The sequence below is a fragment of the Rousettus aegyptiacus genome, unplaced genomic scaffold, assembly GCF_014176215.1.
Source record: "Rousettus aegyptiacus isolate mRouAeg1 unplaced genomic scaffold, mRouAeg1.p scaffold_m13_p_3, whole genome shotgun sequence".
NCBI lineage: Eukaryota > Metazoa > Chordata > Mammalia > Chiroptera > Pteropodidae > Rousettus > Rousettus aegyptiacus.
In genome coordinates this window covers 147408047-147430791 of record NW_023416306.1, presented here as the reverse complement: position 1 = coordinate 147430791, position 22745 = coordinate 147408047, and the positions used below count along the sequence as shown (strand labels likewise).

At 34.4% G+C, this 22745-nt stretch overlaps 1 protein-coding gene across 29 annotated transcripts in view; it reads right to left on the bottom strand.

Annotated features, from left to right (window-relative positions):
- GPHN (gephyrin) overlaps positions 1-22745 on the bottom strand; it is a 399765-nt gene that overhangs the window by 5985 nt on the left and 371035 nt on the right. For all 29 annotated transcript variants that reach the window (XM_016131243.2, XM_036238699.1, XM_016131241.2 and 26 more), the window contains 3 exons: positions 12451-12524; positions 8661-8725; positions 5148-5251 (listed from right to left, as the gene is read on the bottom strand). In XM_016131243.2, the coding sequence (XP_015986729.1) occupies positions 5148-5251; positions 8661-8725; positions 12451-12524 (243 nt within the window). The remainder of the gene's footprint in view (positions 1-5147; positions 5252-8660; positions 8726-12450; positions 12525-22745) is intronic.

The window sequence follows — 22745 nt, the reverse complement described above, 5'->3', positions numbered from 1 at the left end:
ATGGATGGTGGAGAGGGCTTTAGGAGAGTGGTGAAGATTTGGAAGACCAGTTAGGCATGGAAAAAGCTGATTCACAGAATATAAATGGCACACCAGGGGGAATTTTGGCCCCTGTTGAGATTTGTAAATTGAAAGTGACAACTTGAACAGCTGTATACTCTTCTCTAGTTGTGCTTAGTGGCCTGGGAATAGAAATGAAGAGCAAAAATGGAAGAACTCATCCACGTTTGTAGATTCTTAGAGTGGGCTCCAACGGGAGGAAGAAGAGGTGAAATAAAAAAAAAAGTAGAAGGTGTTGAAAAAAGGTGAAGTGACACACCACAGGATTTAGGTTGGATGAGGAAAGCGGTTAAGCCAAGAGGGGCTTATGGACTGAGAAAAAAAGGGAAGAATTATAGGAGTGTTTACACTCATTTTTATATACTGATTGGTAATTTGCCATTGTTCCTAAATTGTATACTGGAGTTGGTGATTTTTGAGATGGAGCAGTTCAGGGTATTGAAAAGGATGTGTGTGTGAGCTGCTGAAGTAGAAATTAAGGTTATTTAGAATTATGGAAATAAAGCAACTGATGGAAAGAGGTGAGGTGGAGAGGAAGACTATTAGAACATTGCCAAAGACCTGAATGTCTTTGGAAATTTTGATGGTGGTCATGAGGGAAAAGCGAAAGCACTAAAAGATCCAGGGGAATAGGCTGGGACTAAAACACATGTAGATTGGAGGAGAGAGTTTGTGAAAAACCAGATGACCAAAGGATAGAGGTCCAAAACGACATGCTCAAGGGTGCTGGGGACCTGGTCTCTGCTTGGGTCTGGTCAAAACGTCCAAAGACTGGTTAAAGGAGCTTTACACTATTATTATTTTTTTTCGGTAAGTACTATAGAAGTTATGAGGCACCGATTTCATTAGCCTACTAGAGAGGTCCTGAGATTATTAGCCTATAAATCATCTGTCTAAATTTTATCAGGTAATTTAAAAATCTTTGAATATGCAGGTATGAATCAGTTTAAAGTTCATTTTTCCAAAGTTTCTATAATCTAGTTATATTTTTCATTTCATAATGATAAGCTAAAACTGATTTACATTTCTTATAAATCATGGACAGTTATATCATTTTCAATGTTTTTTAATCCACAGGCTATAATATTCTCATATAACAGGCATCCAATAACATCTTTTGATGGTCAACAATTGATCTTGTCACAAAAAGCAACCACATTTCTCTCCACAGTTGCAAACACCTCAGCAATCCTCAAACAATATAAACATTTTGCTGAAATGTTTTATTTTTTACTGTTTATGACATCTATCAGCAAGCATTAATCAAGTTCTTAGTGCATGCAGGACTAATGCTCAAGCGAAGAGGGAAGGTGGACAAATTAGAATAGTCTAGTGGAGTGCCAACATGCCGGTGCTCTCCTAGGACATGCTGATCTGGTCTCAGTGGAGATGAAAGCATTTTCCCTTTTTCTTCTCTTAATGCCTGAAATAAGGTAAGACTCAGGTATGTTTCTATTGAAAAAATTGAGAACAAGAGAAGTATATAGTGCTTTGATGGGATATTAAGGAAACACATAATACGATGTCCTTTTGTGGAAACATTATGTCAATTAATTCTATTTGATGAATTGCTAGGATTATGTTTCTGATTATCTACTGAAAATAAGAAATATTTCAACTTCAACTATCATAACTGACCAAGGAAATGGGGCAAATGTTTATTCTAAACTGATTCTCTTCATAATGTGTTGATATAAAAGGATGACATTTTTTGTGCTGACCTTTTAATATAATCCAGCATTGCCCTACCCATAGCACAACTACATCAGAGTCTAGGAGTGCGAGTTACTGACACCAGCATTTAATACCCACTTCACGTCCCCAAAGCAGCAAGAATTAAGAAAGGCTGTGATTGTGGCAACCATTTCGGAGAACAGCGATAAGTAGTGTCTGTAAGCTGCATCTTGGATGGTCAGAAAACAGAGAGAATAAGCTTTATCATGTTTCAAGTAAGTGAATAGGGTTATGTTCTAAAGTGTCAGTCAAAGTGTGAGGGGTGATTGGGAGAGTTAAAAACAAAAGAAGTAAACAGCCAAGCATACTGATGACCCATTCTGACAGGACCAGTGACACTGCTCTGTGGGAGAAAGGAGTTAGACTCATTCTTAGACCAGTTCTCGATTCCACAGGCTGACAGAAGTGAGCAGCAGCATGAACTACGTACAAAGCTTCAGTTTGATTACAGAGCACTATCTAATCGTTGTTGTCAGAATAAATGAGTGCCACGATTGTCATTTTAAAAAAGAAATGGTGGATATTAAAATGAGAAATAAATGAAAAGACTCACAAGAACTTTGCAAAGTCAAAGACAAGTCCTCTTTCTCTCATAACAACAAGAGTTCCTTATTTCCTAAATTTAGCAAATATGAAAATAATAGGCAAATTCAGTATTAATGGTTTAAATGTCTAAATCTAAGTATCATGACTTTGACCTTTTGACTTGATCAGAATCATTAATGGCTTTTTTTAAATTCCTTTTCCACTTAATTTAAAATAAGACCACTAATGTAATTAGTGGGGGAAAAACCCCAAAAACTGTTTTCAGGAATATCTTGTTGAACTTTTACTGAAATTTTAAGGAAAATATTTCCTTTATATACTAGACTACAAAGTCTCCGTATTTAGAAGGTCAATGTTAAGAATATCTGAAGCCTAAATTTTCTTAATGTTTTTATCCTATATATTTTCAGAGTAATATTTTATTAATATTCCCTCCTCTTCTTTTATGTTTGTCTTGTGAACTAATCATAGCATTCTGTCACATATAATTTATTTCTGAGCTCTTGAAAAATAATAATTTGGGTATTGGGAAAACTAGATATATATTTAAAAGAATAAAATTAGGCTTCTATCTTATACAGTATAAAAAATAACAACTCAAAAAGGATTAAAGACTTAAATGTAAGAAAGAACTAAAACTGTAAAATTCCTAGAAGAAAACATAGGGGGAAATCTTCTTGACTTTGGTCTTGGCAATGATTTCTTAGATTTGACCAAAAGCACAGGCAGCAAAACCAAAAATGGACAAGTGGGACTACATCAAACTAAAAAACTTCTGCATAGCAAAGGAAACATCAACAAAGTGGAAAGGCAACCTATGGAATAAGGGAAAATATTTACAAACCATATATCTGATAAGCAGGAGTCTCTCACCCTCAGGCCATGGACTGGTACTGGTCTATGGCCTGATAGGAACCGGGCCGCACAGCAGGAGGTGAGTGGCAGGCAAGTGAGCGAAGTATCATTTGTATTTGCAGCCAGCTGCTCCCCAGCGTTAGCATTACCACCTCAGCTCCACCTCAGGCCATCAGACACTAGATTCTCATAGGAGCACTAGTCCCTAGTGCCAAAAAGGTCGGCAACCACTGTGATAAGAGGTTAATATACAAAATACATAAGAATCTCTTACAACTTAATAGCAAAAACAAATGAACAAACAAAAACGAAAACAAATAACCTGATTAAAAAATAGGCAAAAGACTTGAGTAGACATTTCTTCAAAGAAGACATACGAATGGCCACCAGGTATATGAAACAGTACTCAACATCATTAATCATCAGGGAACTATAGATCAAAACCACAATGAGATATCACCTCTTACCTGTGATGATGGCTAGTATCAAAACAAATACTCAAACAAAAAACAAACCCAAAGATAAAATGGAACTCTTCTATATTATTGGTCAGAATGTAGACTGGTATAACCACTAAGGAAAACAGTATGGAAGTTCCTCAAAAAATTGAAAATACAACTACAATATGATCCAGCAATTCTACTTCTGGGTATATGACCAAAAGAACTGAAATCAGAATCTCAAAGAGATAGCTGCACACCCATATTCACTGTAGCACTAGTCACAGTGGCCAAGATATGAAAACAACCCACATGTCCATCAACAGAACAATGAATAAGGAAAATGTGGCACATACATACAATGGAGTTTATTCAGCTTTTAAAAAGAAAGCAAGCCTACAATTTCTGGTAACATGGATAAACTGAGAGTACATTACTCTAAGTGAAATGTTAGTCACAGAAAGATAAATACTGCATCAACTTATATGTGGTATCTAAAATAGTCACTCATAGAAGCAGAGAATACAATGTTGGCTGCCAGGGCCTGGGAGAGGAGGAAATGGGAATTGCTGCTCAACGTGTATAAAATTTCTGTTATGCAAAGTAAGTTCCAGAGATCTGCTGTACAACATAGTACCTATAGTTAATAATATAATACAGAGTACGTTAAAATATGGTAAGAGGATAGTTCTCATGTTAAATGTTCTTACCACAAAACAAACAAAAAACAAGACCACTAAGAACAGAAAGAAATTTTTGGAGGTGATGGATATGTTTAGTACCTTGGCTGTGGTGATGATATTATAGGCGTATGCATATGTGCAAACTCATTAAAATGTATGCATTTTTTTGTATATCAATTATACTTCAATGAAGCTTTAAAAAAGTAATAGTTTGGTATTGTAGTTTATATCGCCAAGAAAACTGTTCATTAGTTATACATGAAGTATGTTACATAATTGCATAGTAGTAAATCAAATTAAATGTTAGTGCTGGTGGAGAAGGGGACCCTAATTTCTGAGAGACTTTTACAGTAGGTATAATCCCTCAGCCTTAGTAGTCCTTTTCCAAACAAAATGGTCATCCTCTCTTTCTGATTCACAAAGGTCTCTTTCTAGCACTTTAACTGTCTTTTCCTTAACTGCTTAAAATTTATCGGCGAGGTTACTGAATACGTGAATAGGTAAATTGCTGTCCTCTGTGAGTTTACACGAGGGAAAGGGAATTCTTGTCCCTTCTTCCATACAGGTTTAGTGTTAGGGTGTTGCCAGCTACATCTAGTGACGTTTTGTCATTACATATCTACTCCTATATGGACTTCTCACTGCAGAAAATGATTCACTTTAGAAGTTGTGGGATAATGTGGGAGGGAAATAAAGGGACCCTTCTCTCTCCATTTTCTATCATGAAAGGGAGACTATAACTGCATTTTCCCTCAAAACTAATATAAAACTCTAGATCTTTAATTGTTATTGGCTTCAATTTTGGCTCCTGGTTATTAAAAGACATTACCCTGGCTTTGATGATGGTTGGCCGAGGATCCAAGATGCCCTGCATTTTTCTCAGTGCAGGCACAACAAAGAGATTGCAGGTGACCACGGCTGACACAGGATTCCCTGAAAGTCAACCAAGCAGTTATTTACAGTAAACACATAAAAATTTGCCAAATTATTATGACTGTCTATACCTCCAGGTATTATAGAGCGCAAAGTGACGACTAGTTTTTCTCTTCTGAATCACCTTGAATCCAAAAGGATGCCAGAATACACCAACAGTCAACCAAATGGCACAGAGGATGCAAACATTTGGGTCTACCAGTGAAAGACAGACTTCTGTTGCTCAGAAGCTGTTTAACACCATTTAATTTCTACTTTTCTGGCAGTTATACAATGAAAACCATTATCAATCTTGATAAGTTTTAAGGCAGTTTCTACTTGTTATTTTTAAAATGTTAAAAAATTTCCATATTAATATATGATCAGTACCAAAAAAAATTAGAAAGGATAAACATATAGAAATGTATTCATAATCCCCTCTACACAAACATTTATTTAAATTTAAAAAATGAAACTACATGATTTAAGATGTGAAGGACTTGAAGATGAATAATGTATGGACTGAATCGTATTGCTTCTCCTTCTCTCCCTTTGTTGAAGTCTTAACCCCCAACGTAACTGTATTTGGAGTCAGGGCCTTTATAGAGGTAATGAAAATTAAACAAGGTCATAAGGGTGAGACTCTAATCCAGTAGGACTGGTGTCCTTATATGAAGAGGAAGAAACAACAGGAGAGTGTGTGAGGGCGTAGAGAGAAGGTGGACCTCTGTAAGCCAGGAAGAAAACCTCAATAGAAATGAGCCTTGCCTGCATCTAGCTCTTAGATTTCCAGTCTCCAGAACTGAGAGAAAATAAATTTCTGTTGTCCGTGACCCAGTCATCTAGTCTGTGATATTCTGTTATGGCAGCCTGTGGAGATTAATATAAATACCAAGTTCTTTTAAGTGATAAAAATTTGAGAAATTCAATTGCACCTCTCCAAGAAGAAATCTGGGTGTGTTATACACTTCAAAGAGAGGACAGGTGGGTTATGAGAAAAAGGCTCTGCTGAGAATAACAATGAACTAAGTTGTGTGAGTGAGTTCCAAACCTTTTTGAGTCTAACTTAACTCCATCCACATACTGAAAGATGGGACAATGTGATTCTCAATATCCCTGCTGATTCCAAAATTCTGATTTTATTAATACTTTTACTCAGTTGTGAATATGTATGTATATACTGGGGATAGATGAGGGGCTATTAGATTTTTAGGTTCTCGTGAGCTGGCTATGTGCTGCTAATTATATCATCAAAGTAAAAGGCAATGGTCATTTTAGTCTATTATCACCTTAAACCATACCTTTAATTTTCTTCTACACACAAAGGCAGTTAAAAATAGTTTTTTTTCAAGTTGTTAAAAGTGATGAGTGATATCTATTAAATGAATTGTCCAACAGAACAGCAGACTCTTAATAAGAATCAATTGCTTTTCCCTTGCTTCAAGATACAAATATATCGAAATTTTTCTGGGAAAAAGAAACTATTGTTCATTTAACAATGATTATGGAATCTCTGTAATTGCTAATGCTTTATAAAATTACTCCATAGAAAATTCTCTCTACATAAAAAAGAACTGGAAGAACTGATACCAAAAAATTGCAAATAGTGATTATTTTGGGGGTGGGGTGGGATTATAAATAACATCTCTTAATGCTTATCTGTATTTTGTAATGTTTCAATAGAGAACATGTATCATTAAAAAAAGTTACAAAAATAGCAAGTAGATACACAAACTTTTAAACTGCTTTTAAAATTTATCGATATTAGTAATGGCTGTAAATACCTGGCCCTTGGGAAAGCAGATAGACAATTTCAAATTTTAAAATCCTTGTACAAAGCAACCTCTTTGCTGGTTCTACAATCTGAACACGTGAGTTGTTGCTGCCCTCTTTGGGTTTATTCAGGCTGAGCAGAGAGAATTTCAAATTCAAGTAGCAGTTTGAATATAGTTTATTTAATTGTAACTTCTTTGGTAGGTCAATGATCTTCCTCAGTAATGGTGAAATAGTCTCCAACTATAACAGTCTCTGTTATACTATTACTGATGGTCAACTCATATCCTCTGTAGACAAAGTAAATAGTGCCTTCTAGGCATAGCGAAGATGGAAAGAAGATCGCATTTCCTTATATAATGGTTTTTAGAATATCTAAAACTATATTAAAGGCCCTAAGGAGTTCTATACTAGAGACGTATTTTGAGGACAACTTTACATGTCTTTGCTCTTAAAATTTTCCATATGATAGAAATCTAATCCCTTTTATGCTTATAGATAAGGGCTTTCAAAATGTTTTTAAAGTTCTATATTTTCTGCCTGCCTTCTTTTCTTAATATCTCTATTTTGAAACATTAATATAAAAAGCGGATAAATATCTCAAAGCCACCAGATTTTCATGCATCTGAAAGGAATAAGTAGGTTGTTTTCTGAAGGAACCCGTGCCAAAAAACAGAGAATGGGACAGTGCTACAGAATCAAGGATAATTTTAAAAGTTGGAAAAATAAGTGGATACATAAAACTTCTACACTACGTTAGAATTTATCAGGATTAGTAATGGCTTTAAGAATATAGCTTTAAATACACAGCCAAAAATCAATAGAAAATTGAACTTGAAAGTTCTTGCGAACTGAATCATTTCACTTTTTCTACAATCTGAACATGTGAGTTTCGGCTCACACGGGAGTGAGGGTGGGGACAGAGATGTGGTCAGACTGCTGATGCCTGAGATCTGGCTGAGAAGTACCAATACTAGCAGCCATTTCAGTTGCGCCAACTCTGGCAAGGACCACAGGCAGTTTTGTATTTTTTAAAAATTTTATTTTATTATTAGTTTTAAGTATACAGTACATTGGTTAGGCATTTACATAGTTTATAACATAATCCCCCTAACTGCTCTTTCTGTCTTTCCACCTAGCCATTACATTAATGCTGCGTTCCCTATGCCGTGCTCCCCATCCCTGTGACCATCTATTAACTACTAATTTGTACTTTTTAAATTTTGTATTTTTTGTTCTAGTACTTGCACGAGTGATTCAAGGCCCTTCGGCCCATTGAGCAGGATTCTTCCAGTTGTGGGAGGTGACTGGTCTGCTAACTTGGACCAATTTCTGATAAGGAAAAGCAGGTGCTCCCGACCTGGTGACAGCTAACTCTTGGTTCATGCCTTAAGGTTTGGAATGGACTTTGAAAGATACTATGTAATCTGACTCTCATACTGATTCTGTGAAGTAGATGTGAGCCCCATTTTATAGATGAAGAAACAGCTTTAGCGTGGTTATGTAATTTGTCTAAGTAAGTAAAGCTGGGACTTGAGCCCAGGTCTTCCAGATTCCAAATCAAGTGCTCTGATAGGAACGTGATCAGCTGGGATTCAAAAAAACTTTGACCATTTTTTCCAGATAGAGTAAAAGAAACTACTTCAATTATTCTTACCTGGTAGTGCAAATATTATTTTTCTTACACCATCAATATCCAAAGTTGCAAATGTTGTTGGTAGGCTAGAGAAAAAAAAGGTTGTTAGTGACTGAAAAGTAATATGACAAGCAAATTAAGTACTCTACTTTTCTTGTTACATGGCTCTCCATATAGAAAGCTTCTCATATAAAAATACTTTTCTGTTGATTCTTTATTAGGCCTCTATACCCTGAAGTCTTTCAAGAGCATTTAAATTAATGTGTTTTTAGCATCTTCTGTTTCCAAGTAACTAAACTCCTTGGTTTTCTGTAGCTTACTTTCTTTTCCTTCCTGTCAGTTCCATAAGTTGTTTTCACTTAGAAACAACAACCCTACAGCACACACCGCTGTGTTTCTATCGTTCTTGTTTCTGTTTTCATTTTTTTCTTTCTCATGTTTTTTCCCTTTTAATGCTAGACTGTCATCATCTTGACCCGTAAAGCCTGCTTTAGGTTTGGGAACCAGAGAGTAGTAATAATAGCTATATTGCTGGAATGATAGATAATACTAGTAATAAAAGTTATTATTTTTAAAAAAATCTATACATTGCATCCATTTTTTTCATTTAATTTTCACAACAATCTCATGAGGTAACAATTGTCCATTTTATAGATGAAGAAACAGACTCAGAGAGATTAAGCAATTTGGGCAAAAGTACTTGGCTATTAAATGGGGAAACAAAGATTTGTACCAAAGTTCTTCTAACTTTAGGGCTTATAATTTAATAAAGCTTTCATAGAGTATGCTCTGAAGTGTAAATATATGGCCTTTGTGAGATCTATTTGTGGCTACTCTGAGGCCTTTTTTTGCTTACTTTCTGATTCTTTGCTGTATTTTAGAAAAATGAAATTAAATTGTATCTATCTTTAGACAGGTTATTTGGCAATGACTGTTTCTGTGTGATGAAAATAATTTCCAATTTCCAAGATATATTCTCGAAAACAGCTATGTTCACTGTAGATGACCCATAAAAATTGTGATTGGTAGATCTGGTTGATAATACTATAAATGCTTTTCTGAGAATCTCTGTATCTAAAATGAAGAGGTTAATTACGTTCTGAATGCACTATATGTGGAAAAAGCAAAGCTAAATTGTTCTTGAGTTTTTTATATTTCTTCTTGTTCTACTATTAAGTAGCAATTATCTTTAAAACCTTTTTATCTTTAGACAAGTATAACATTCTGGTCAAGGAAGCCCATTTAAACTTCTAAACCACTTTATTACAACAAACTAACACACATATGATTGAAGAGGGAATGTGTAACACCTTTCTTCTACTGTACTTCAAGTCAATTTAAATCACCTTTTCCATCTTGCAGACAGGTACCGTCATTTCTCTAAAGGCATTCATTTTATTTATTTATAATTTAATTTATTTACATTTTAAAATTTATTTTTTAAATTAAATTCATTGGAGTGATATTAGTTAATAAAATCATATAGGTTTCAAGTGTATGATTCAATAATACATCCTATCCATATTGAATTGTGTGTTCTCCATCCAAAGTGAAACTTCCTTCTGTCACCATATATTTGACCCCCTTTACCCTTATCTACCTCCACGCCTGTTCCTTCCCTTTCATAATCACTAAACTGTTGTATCTACAAATTTTTGTTTGCTTGTCTTACTTGTTTGTTGCTTTCAGACACTCACTTTAAAAAAGATTCCCTTACAACAAAACATTTTGTTATCATGCATTGCTATCATGAATGTCCTATTGCTAGACTGTTAAGTTTTTGTTTAAGCTCTGAGAAGCCATTTTTTAGAACCCGACACATTGTTCAGTTGTCCTCTTGAGATCAGAACTTATAAAATGACTGAAGCACAGAGTGTTATGACTTTAACTGAGGACAATAAACAGTAAGAACTGATGGACTAAAATTGAGGTACATGGTAAATAAAAGACTGAAAATAAAAAGAATTGTATATCAGAGGTGCTGAGATTAATTTAAATAATAGATATTACACAAATAATTTTCCTCTAGTGCTGAGGGCAAGTAACGTCAGCTTCTTTTTCACTGCAAAGGGAATAATCGATTTAATTTTTGTGGTTAGTAAGAAGCACACTGACATGCCTTTGTGATGTCCTCTATATTTTAATCAAATTAGTATTGCCCATAGGGACAGGAAAATAAAAAAGCCTGTGCGCCCGTTCCATAGCAGTAGTTGCTTAAGATACAATATTCTTAATAAGAATGATTCAAATCCAACAATTTCAATAATAAAAGAGCCTTGTCAGTGGCAGCCATATTGGGGCAGCTAAAGAAAATGCCAAGAATTCTAAATTCTATCAAGTTGTGAAGAAAGATTTAGGGATAATCTTAACTTCATACTTAAATGGGAAAACCATGGAGGTAAAGCCTGATTTCTGTCCTAGAACTGACATGAGGTATCCAATAGGAGGATTGGCTTAATGTAAAAAAGGCTTTTGGAATATGCTGATAGTTCCCATAGCGCACCTGTAAAAACTGTTAAGTCTCACCTCTACTCTCTCTTAGGGTTCGCATGAGCACCTATTAGAGTATAATTCTGAACTAAAGCATAATTATTGTCCCTGAGAGCATGGAGGTGTGCTGGAATGCTCATCCACACACTGAGCCTGTGAACAGGGAACCAAAGGTTTACAGAGTAGCAGGGGTCTGAATAGGCAGACCACTGTTTGAAGACATGGCCACACACATTTATGAACACCAGTGTTTGGCATTCTTTGAAGATTTACAACTGATTACAGAACCTCCATCACCCCTTCCTTAGGGAGTTATTAGTTTTTAGATGTGCAGGATCTTGGTCTGTGGTTATTTGTCTTTCCTCCTGGGAGGCAGTAAGAAAGAAGCAATATGAAATACTACTCATGAAGTATTCTTGCAAAGAAAAAAAATTGAATCTGAATCTAATCAACATTTTAGATCTAACTTCCAGTCTATACGATATTAGACACCACCACAAATTAACCACTATTACAAAGAAACAATCAGCTAAATCCATTCGTTAGAACAAATGATTCAATTTCTTCAACAAATCAATGGCATGACAAAAATGGGGAGTAGTAAATGCTCTTGTTTAACAGAGATTAAACTAAATACAATGAGTGGACTGACCCGAATCCTAATTCAAACAAAACAATTGTAAGAAGGCATTCTTTTTTCTTGACACTTAGGAGAATTTTGAATATGATCACAGTATTAAATCCTAAGGTATTATTTGTTAGGTGAGATAATACCATTATGATTACGTAAGAGGATGCTGCTGTTATCATTATGAGATGCATACCAAAATGGCACATCAAGAATTTGCTTTAAAATAACCCAGCCCTTTGCCCTCCCAAAAAGGTGTGGAATGGGGCTGATAAAACAATTATGAAAAAATGTTGACAGTTACTGAAGCTGGGTTATGGGTAGATAGGGCATTCACTGTACTCCCTACTTTTGGGTATATTTGCGAATTTTCATACCAAAATGTTTTTAAAGAGAGACAAAGAATCAGTATGGAGAGAAAGAGAAAAAGAGAAAGAAGGAACTATACATGGGAATTAAAGGGAGAAAGGTTTGGAAAGTTGCTTTGCTTTGTTTATACCAAACTGTTATTCATAAGGAAGATGAATTTCCATTTCAGATAGGAGCTATGCTTGTGCAAAGAATTCTAATACTATAATATTTTTATTAGAATAGATAATCCATAATGAAAAACATAAAAAGAAAGCATTTAAAATTTTGTTAGTCAAAGCAGGTCAAATTTACCCCATTTATGAGATAAGATTATTTTCATACCCTGGTTTCATAAAAACCCTGCCAAAATGGATCTGAGCATGAAGATCAATGTCCAGCACCTGCTTGAGATAGTCCTGCAAATATGAAAAATAATTCATTTACTTTCAAACATTCTAATATCAGACTTTTAAAACTTTAAAGGAAGATAAAATGAATTTACAAGATTAAAATTTTAAAAACTATCTTATTTTAGTGAAGCTGATTTGCTTAAGACAAATATTCCTTAGTCCCTTCATTCTTCAGTCATTCATTTATTCATTCAATAAATATTTATTGAGCAGTTGGTATGTGCTGAGTATCAATCTAGGTAAGGGGGATATAGCCTTGAAGAGAAAACAAAATGTCTTTGCTCTCAAAAAAACATACATTCTAGTAGGAATACTTATATAATACGCCAAGTAAATACAGTAACATATAAATTATAACTTAATGGATTATTGTCCCTTTTAAGACAGAATTTTATTTCTGAGAAAGGATGTTAACAAATACAACTTAAGAAGTTGTGCCAGGGTAGGGAAGTCACATGCATGTATCCTAAACTATTCTTCTTAATAGATTTAAAGTAATGTAAATTCCCTTAGGAAAGACTTGAACATTTGCCTACAGATTGCCAATTCTAAACAAGCCAACAAAAATAAAAAATAAGCATGGAGTTCTAAACAGAAAGTCAGGAAAGTGTAATTGCTCTAACTTTATACTGTGCTAACAAAAACACAACCAACCTAAGGTTATGACCGACCCAGAGCGATCTGACAAGCATAATCTTTTCTTAAAAAAATTATTTATTTACTTACTTATTTTTACCTTTTTTTTTTTTAGAATTAATGTATTTCTTTTTTAGTTATTTTTTAAACAAAAAGAATAAAACAGAGCTATCAAACTTTAGAAATACCAAACTTTTCTAAAAGTCTTAGAAAAAGTATTATACCATGTTAATATATATATTAAATTATTATTTTAATTCTTCATTTGGAAAATAGTGATTTGCAGACCGTGATTTTTTTCAAATTATTTATTGGGGTGACTTTGGTTAATACAATTCTATAATTTTCAGGTGAACATTATAATTTGGCACCTGTATATTTTATTGTGTGTTTACTATCCCAAATCCAGTTTCCTTCGTTTACCATATATTTGATCCTCTTTACCCACTTCACTCACCCCCTACCACCCTATATTTGACTCCCTTTATCTACCTCCCCACTCCTCCCCTACCCTCTACCCTCTGGTAACCCCTAGTCCATTGTCCATGTCCATCAGTCTCTGTTTGTTTGTCCTGTTCATTTGTTGCTTTTAGGTTTACATCCCACATGTAAATGATATTATATGATTTTCTACTTTTTCTGTCTGGCTTATTTTGCTTAGCGTGATTATCTCGAGGTCCATCCATGTTGTCGCAAATGGCAGTACTTCATCTCTTCTTATGGCTGAGTAATATTTCATTGTATATGTGTACCACCGCTTCTTTAGCCAATAATCTATTGTAGGATACTTTGGTTGCTTCCATGTCCTGGCCACTGTGAATAATGCTGCCATGAACATCAGTGTGCAAATATCTTTTCGGATATGGGTTATCAAGTCTTTGGGGTAAATATCCAGTAGAGGGATTGCTGGATCATATGGTAGATCAATTCTTAGTTTTTTGAGGAACCTCCTTACTGTTTTCCATAGTGGCTGTACCAATTTGCAGTTCAAACAGCAGTGTATGAGGGTTCCTTTTCCTCCACATCCTCTCAACATTTGTTATTACTTGTCCTGTTGATTATAGCCATTCTAACAGGTGTGAGATGATCTCATTGTGGATTTGATTTTGAAATGAAAGGCAACACTGCCCTGTGGTTGGTTTTACAGACAGAAAGGAAAAAAGTTTCAGTCCTTAAAATTTTTCAATCTCTTGGGTTAATATTGAGTTTCTTGTTCACTAGTCTAAGAGTGAGTTTAGTCACCTACTAAAATTTTAAATATTTCACAAGCTATGGGACACTCTATTTTAAAAAAATTGGTTCCTTTCTCTCTATCTCTCCAGTTTTAGCCAACATCTTCTCACCTGGATAACTGAAATAGGCCTCTCTGCCAATAGTTCTGCCCTCCTCCAATTCATTCCCTCCACAGTAGTAGGAAAGACTTTCTAAAAACAAATCTGATCAAGTCACTATATAATATTTCAAGTACTTCCTGGTTTCCAGGAAAAAGTCTCATCTTTTTAGCATCAAATCTAGGATTGTATTTTCTAGCCCCCTTTTACCAAGCATTACTCTCATCAGGCAATCCTTTTCCCATCAGGCTGCATTCCTGAATCTCCCTCTCTTCTTTTCCCTCTCAGCAAGATTATGTTGCTTTAAGTTTTTAAACCTTTCTTGTCTCCAGTCTTTTGAAATATTCTTCCTTTTGTGTGGAATACTTCTTTCTATCCTCCTCTTCTCCACCCTTATCTCAGTCTCAGTCATCATCTCAGCCTCCATCGAATTCCTGGGGTTGGATGATAGCTTGATTTTTTATTTGTTTATTTTTAGGGTATATTATTAGATGCCATAAATTTAGAAATGTTATTTTTTTGTTATTTTTATTTCTTTCTCTTCTATTAGCTTGTTAGTTACACATTCTTTTATTATTACTTTTAGTAGCTATTTTAGAGATTAGAACATGCATTCTTGATTTATCACAGTCTACCATACTTTGGTATTTTTATCGCTTCCCAGACAATTCAAGAAACTTAAAACATGTTAACTCCATTTATTTCTCTCTGCTTTTTTTTGGTGCCCTAATGTACCACAAATTCTATATACATTTTAAGTATGTATGTACGAATATGTATATATTTTAACTATTATATCTTTAGCCATATATCTTTCTATATACACTATAAAGATGATATATGCTTTTATTTATATACTTAATATAACATATAATATTTATACATATTTTAAAACTCACGAGGCATTGTTTTATGCCATCAATACTCATTTACATTTGCCCACATATTAAACTTCTTTTTGCTCTTTAGTCTTTTCATGAGTCCATATTATTTTTGCCTAATAAACTCCCTTCAGTATAGGTCTGCTCAGTTTTTGTTTGGCTAAAAATTTCCTTATTGTAATTTTTGAAGGAAATTTTTGCAGGATACATAGTTCCACATCAGCAGTTATTTTCTTTCAGCACTTTACTAATGTCATTCTAGTGTTTATTGAGCTCTATCATTTCTGTTTAAATCATTTCTGTTAGTTTTATTGTTGGTCCTTTGAAGGTGATGTGTCCTGATATGGTTTTCTCATTTTCATTGGCTTTCAATAGTTTTACTATAATTAAATACGTATGGTTTCTTTGTATTTATCCTACTTGAAATAAGCGGAGCTCCTTGAATTTCTGACTTGATGTTTTTTACTGGTTTTGGAAAACTCTCTGCCAATATTTCTTAAATATTGCTTGTTTACTTTTTCTCCTTTCCTTCTGAGATTCCAATTACAAATATGTTAGATCTTTCACTATATCCTACATGTCTTTTATGCTTTTTTCCCATATTTTCCATCCCTTTTCTAAAATTTTCATTTGATTCTTATGAATAGATTCTAGTTTTCTAGTGAAAGTCTTCACTTTGTCATTTCTTTTTCTTAAACATTAATTAGAATTCTTTTAAAGTCCATCATTGTAAGGGTTGTTCTATCTTGTTTCTTAGTTGTTGTTTTTTTTTTTTTTGTTCTATCTGTGGCATGTCTGGTATTTTTAAAACTGAAGCCCAAACTTTATGTATGAAAAAAAATTGAAGAGGCTCCATATGATGATATGTTCCCCTGGAAAGGATTTAATTCCTTCTGAGGTTAAGGAAAACTGAGACCCCCTTGATCTAATCAAAGGTTGAGCTAATTTGAGGCTGGATTTCAGTCTTTGTAAAGGCTGGTTTATTTCCAGTTTGTCCTTATTCCTAGAGCACAACCCTTCGAGGGTTTAAACGGAAAGACTGAGATATTTGCCAGGGCCTCTCCTCCACGGCAGGCTTTGAACTTCTGACTGTGGAAAATTCTGTTTACTTTCTTAGCCTCTTAGCTACTCTTTTGTCCTTGGCTTCTTGACCTCCTGTACCATTACACTTCTCCTGTCCCCCTGGCTTAGGAATTGGTAAATGCCTAGTAGAAAAACATGGTGAAGAATTTCAGTTTTAATTCTCTGTGGTTCGCTTTTCTCTGAGATCTTGGTGCCTTGAATCATGGCTTTCTTAGTTGTTCCCTCCAGATAACATTTTTTTTTCATTTTCTTCCTTAAGAAATTAAAAAACATTTAATATAACTTTTATAGTTATTCTTGGTGGGAGGATTGATCCAAATAAGCCATTACATCATAGCAGAATCAGAAGTTTCCAGGCCTTTCAGACACCCACACACTTAGGTTGTACTATGATTGATTGTCTGATATACATCTTTTATTGACTGTAGAGTCTGTGAGACCCTTCACCCATTCTGCCTACACCCTAACATCCTTCCCCTCTGGTAACCACCAATATGTTCTCTATATCTATGAGTTTGTTTAATTTTGTTTGTTTTAGTTCTTTTAGATTTCACATATAAGTGAAATCGTATAGTATTTGTCTTTATCTAATTTCACTTCGCATAATAATACCCTCAGGGTCCATCCATATTGTTGCAAATGGCAAGATTTTATTCTTTTTTATTGCTTAGTATTCCACTAGTGTGTGAACACACATCACATCCTGTTTATCCATTCATTCATCAATGTTTCCATATACTGGCTATTGCGAATAGTGCTGTGATGAACATATATATATATATATATATATATATATATATATTTTTGACGTTCAATATTATATTAATTTCAGGTATACAGCATAATGGTTAGGAATTTATATAACTTAAAAAGTGATCACCTCAATAAGTCTAGTATCCCTCTGACGCTATTCACAGTCATTACGATATTATTGACTATATTCTCAGTCCTGTACTTTATATTCCTGTGACTATTTTGTAACTGCCAATTTATATTTCTTAATCCCTTCACTTTTTTCCACCCAGACCCCTAATCCCACCCTCACTTGGCAAATAAGCAGTTTGTTCTCTGTATCTATGAGTTTGTTTTTGTTTTGTTTTATTTCGTTCCTTAAGATTCCATATTTAAAACAAATCACATGGCATTTGTCTTTCTCTGTCTGACTTATTTCACTTAGCATAATACCCTCTAGGTCTATCCATATTGTCACAAATGGTAAAACTTCATTCTGTTTATTGCTGAGAAATATTCTATTGTATATAGACCACATATCTTTTTGAATTAATGTTTTTGTATTTTCCAGATAGATACCCAAGTGCAATAGCCGAGTCATATTGTAGTTCTATTCTTAATTTTTTGAGGAATCTCTATATTATTTTCTACAATTGCTGCATCAGTTTACATGTCTACCAAGAGTGCACAAGGGTTCCCTTTTCTCCACATCCTCTCCAATATTTGCTATTTCTGGCTTTTTTGATAACAGCTATTCTAACAAATGTGAAGTGATATCTCATGTGGTTTTGATTTGCATTTCCCTAATATTTAGTGGTGTTGAACATTTTTTCATGTGTCAATTGGTTCTCTGTACATCTTCTTTGGAAAAATGTCTGTTCAAATCCTCTGCCCATCTTAAAATCAGATTTTTTTTTTGTTGAGTTGTATTAGTTCTTTATATATTTTGCATATTAACCCCTTATTGGATATATGGTTTACACATATCTTCTTTCATTTAGCAGGTTGCCTTTTGTTTTGATGATGGGTTCCTTAGCTGTGCAGAAGCTTTTTAGTTTGATGTAGTGCCATGTTTATTTTTGCTTTTGTTCCTTTGCCTTTGGAGTCAGATCACAAAAACATCACCAAGACTAATGTCAAGGAGCTTACTGCTTATGTTTTCTTCTAGGAATTTTATGGTTTCAAGTCTCATGTTCAAATCTTTAATTCATTAATTTTTGTGTATGGTATAAGATAGTGGTCTATTTTCATTCTCTTGCATGCAGCTGTCTGGTTTTCCCAATACCATGTATTGAAGAGACTGTCCTTTCTCCATGGTATGTTCTTGGCTCCTTTGTTGTAGATTAATTATCCATATCTGTGTGGATTTATTTCTGGGATCTCAATTCTGTTTCTTTGCTCTGTGTGTCTGTTTTTGGGCCAATGCTATACATACTACTTTAATTAGTATAGTTTTAAGTCAGGGAGCATGATACCTCCAGCTTTAGTTTTCTTTCTAAGGATTCCTTTTGCTGTTGGAGATCTTTTGTGGTTCCATGTAAGTTTAGAATTATTTGTTCAATTTCTGTGAAGTATACCATTGGATTTTTGAGAGGGATTGCATTGAATCTGTAGATTGCTTTGCATATAACAAACATTTAATTTCAATAATAATTATGTTGATTGTATGTCAGCTTGAAAATAACTTAAAATATTGAACTGATATTCAAGTAATTAATAAATAATCATCATATATCTAGATGACTTCTAAGTGAGATAGAACACTGAATTATGGCTTACTAATCACGATTTTAAGTAAATATATTTTTGTTTTTCAGACGATATATTTGGATTCTTTTTTAAAATATGATATAGAGAGGCTATATCTTTGGGTCACATTAATGAATGTGTTTCTTCACCTTTGCTACATTAAGAAGGTACAAAAGATGTGTGTGGCTGTAGAAAGTTGTATTCTGTGTGTTATGAACTTTGTTTGTCTCCTAAAATGCTTACATATGATTTCTCAGTGATCTACATCCCCTGTTTTTGCTGTGAAATAGAAATTAGTTTTTCCTTAAATGTTATAATGAATATGAGTAATGACAATTATGCTATGAGCAATAATGACAGATAAGTATAATTATGTGTGTTCTTCCATTAGTCTGATGAGTTATCACATGTCATATAGGCATTGGAAAAACTCACTGTACACTCATGAGAGGAGAATAAAAAGCCAAATAAAGTCTCAGTTTTAATAGGAAAATAGTTGTGACCTTACAGACCCACTTGGATCTCTGGAACCCTCAGGAGTCTGGGGACCACTCTTTGTTCTAAAGTGTTAAGTTTGTTTAAATATAAAAGAGCATTAAAAAGGACAAGAGTTCAGAAATTACTTGGTTTATAATAGCTGTTTGAAATGAAGTTGAGGAATATATTAAAATTATAGCAATTTCACTCAGGTTTGCTGATTAATACTTTCCTTAAGATGTGAAAGCCTATTCTTTTTGTGTAATCTGTCTTTTTCTGCTTTATGTTTGCCTAATTTTGTCTTTGATTATTTAAGGCATAAAAAAGCAAAGAATAAAGTTTATTCATTTATGAATGAGCCAAGATTATTTAAAATCATGTAACCGTCTATGCTTATTTTCAAATATTTTATTGTTGCTTTGAAAAATTAAGAATCCAAGTACTGTTTCTCCAATAGCCGTGATCCTATCTTAATCAGGTACCCAATCCTTTTTGACAACTCTTTTGATTTTACCTTCTATAGATCAACTCTAAATTTAGAAAAAAATAAATTTCAGAACATCTTTTATACTTAAAACTAAAACTATCTTTGAAATTTCCTAGAGTGTCTCTAGAAAATCCTAAAGATTTTTTCTTTCATCTTATAAGAAGAAATGTTAGAAATAATTAGGTTTGTTTGATGTGTTACCATTGTAAGTGTTGCTGTCATATCTGAGAAGAGATACTCAGTGTGCCCTAAGGTTAGTCGTGTATAGGTAAAATATTACTAAAATAATATTTCAGAAATTATATACTTTATGGAACATGTCCAGAGATTTGACAATGCCCTTGCTGTCAATAATATGTTTTCACAATCAGGGAAAACACTGATAAAAACTTTTATGATATAGTTACATAATATATCTCAATTGAGAATTTTACTTATGTTCTATTCTGATAGTACAGTATTGATTATGGTAATAAATTAAGCACAACTTATTAAGTGTCTGTCATTTATGGAAAGTTTCAGTTTTACTCTGATGCATGTATGAAGGCTCGGCTATAAGCTACAGTCAATAATTTGTGTCTACAACAAAGACAGATTCAGAGCACTTGGGAGGACTGTCAAGGGTACTTTGACCTATTGACACATGAAAAAGAATAGTCTCTTGGGTACAGGCTTCTGAAGTGATATAGCTTAGATAAGTTTTATACAGCACCAGTGGATTGTGTAAAGAATCCTAGGACTCTTTAGAATGAAAGCAGATGGTTTCATGAAAACAGATTGCTAACCCAAGATCTAGCATAACTAGAATGACACAGAGTGAATGAAATGATAAGGAAAATTTTATAGATTTACTTGTTTGGAATATTGTTGATTAATTTTAATATTGTATTGCTGTATAACTCTAGATGGTTAATTAACACTCTTGCTTCTAAATAATCAAGGCAGGCCTATGAGACCAGTCTTTTTTTTTTCTGATCAATAATTATCTTTGTGATTATTTTGATCATATGAGGTGGGGGAGATACTCTCAGGTAAAATTAAGAGACTCTTAAAAAGGCTAAAACAAATTACTGGGTGTCCAGTCTAAGTGTTATCTGCACTTAGACTTGGTTATCTGCACCTTTCATTGTTTTTGAGCTATTTTATAATTCTGCAGGTTCTAGAAAACTTATAGTTATGCATATAATTCTTTAGTTTTCAGAGCAAAAAGCTGTTATTGTCTACCTTAAACTTTTGGCATTTTATAAAAATGAAAACTCTTTGAAAAGTCTAAAGGGCAGCGGGGAGGTGTAGATGTGGAGAGATTTTGAGGGAAGCTTAACTGTGGATGAGTCTTTTTTTTTTGGCTGAGAAGAGAATAGAGGTCTATGAGTCCCACAAGCATGATCCCTCCCCCTTGCCTAGGCTCCTGGCCTCCCCATGATCCCAGTGCTGCTAGTGTAGCCCAAAGGAGCAAAGACCTGACATCTACTAGCACTATAAGGATACTTTAGATGTGTCCAGTGCAGACTGGTGACCAGATAGGTCTCACTGATGCTCTGTTACCTCTTAAGTCCCTCACAGTTCCTTGGTATAATTCTTAAAGGGAGTGAGCCCCAGTAGTGGCTTAAATAAAATTTTCTGCCAGCTCTGTACATAGGTGCTCATAGTAGGATTTAATTTGAAACAAATAAATAAATTATTTGCATACTTGAGTTTCTGCACTTAAGATTCATGCCCACTACTTAATGCTTCTAGATCTTTCCTTGACCTCCCTGTCTTTTCAGTGACTGTTTTTCAGGCTCAGCTCTTGGGCTGAAGCAGATGTTCTATCTCTTATGCTTTTTCCTTCCTTCTTTCCTTTTTTCCTTCCTTCTTTCCTTTTTCCTTCCTTCCTTCCTTCCTTCCTTCCTTCCTTCCTTCCTTCCTTCCTTCCTTCCTTCCTTCCTTCCTTCCTTCCCTCCCTCCCTCCCTCCCTCCCTTCCTCCCTCCCTCCCTCCCTCCTTCCCTCCTTCCCTCCCTCCCTCTCTCTTTCTGGTACTAAGGTACACTGGAATATTTTTGGGGACTAGAACTTGAAGGTTGGCAGGAGTGTGCCGCATGCATGCTTTATCTCTTTCTTTCCCTTTCATTTCATTCCCACTGAAGGAGGTAGAAAAGACAATTATTAGCTCCTATGGAATACTTTGGGATGCCCAGTTCCTAAAATCTCCTTCTTAGTAAATTTAAGGTTCAGTGTACCTTGCCACACAGTCAGTGAAATAAAGAAAACCAACGTGCTTTACTATATTGGCTCTATTTACTTGTGAGCAAATCCCCAGGATGAATGACATCTTTGTTAGCACTAATAAAGAAGGTTAAGTTTGGGAAGTGTTTTGTCCTTACCACAGTTGAGCCATAATTGCCACACCTATGTATATTATAAGCTCATTGCCTCTTCAGAAGTATTAGAAAAAACAAATTTTAGGTTCGTAAAATAGGTATTGTCCCACGATTAAGTTCATGAGAAATCAAGATAAATTATACATGACACACTCCCTGGAAATAACAAATTTAAGTACTCTTAATTTCAAGGTTTGCTCTAGTGATACTTAGAACACCACAGGCAGTTTGATGGTAATGAAAGCAGACGTGTTGCAAATTATTTCTTATAGATCTATCACGCTGCAGAGCTCAGCCCCTAGCCTTTGTGATCTCAGGAGAGGTCTGCAGCAATTTGCTCCCTCTGGGATTAAAGGCTTCTAGGAGACTACCTGCCTACTTTAATATCTTCACTCCTGGATGTAATTTGAGATAGTAGTCTTGGACTGAGATTCTCTCTTTTTCCTCTAAGGTTTTGGCAGCTGAAGCACTTAAACACTCTGAAACAAAA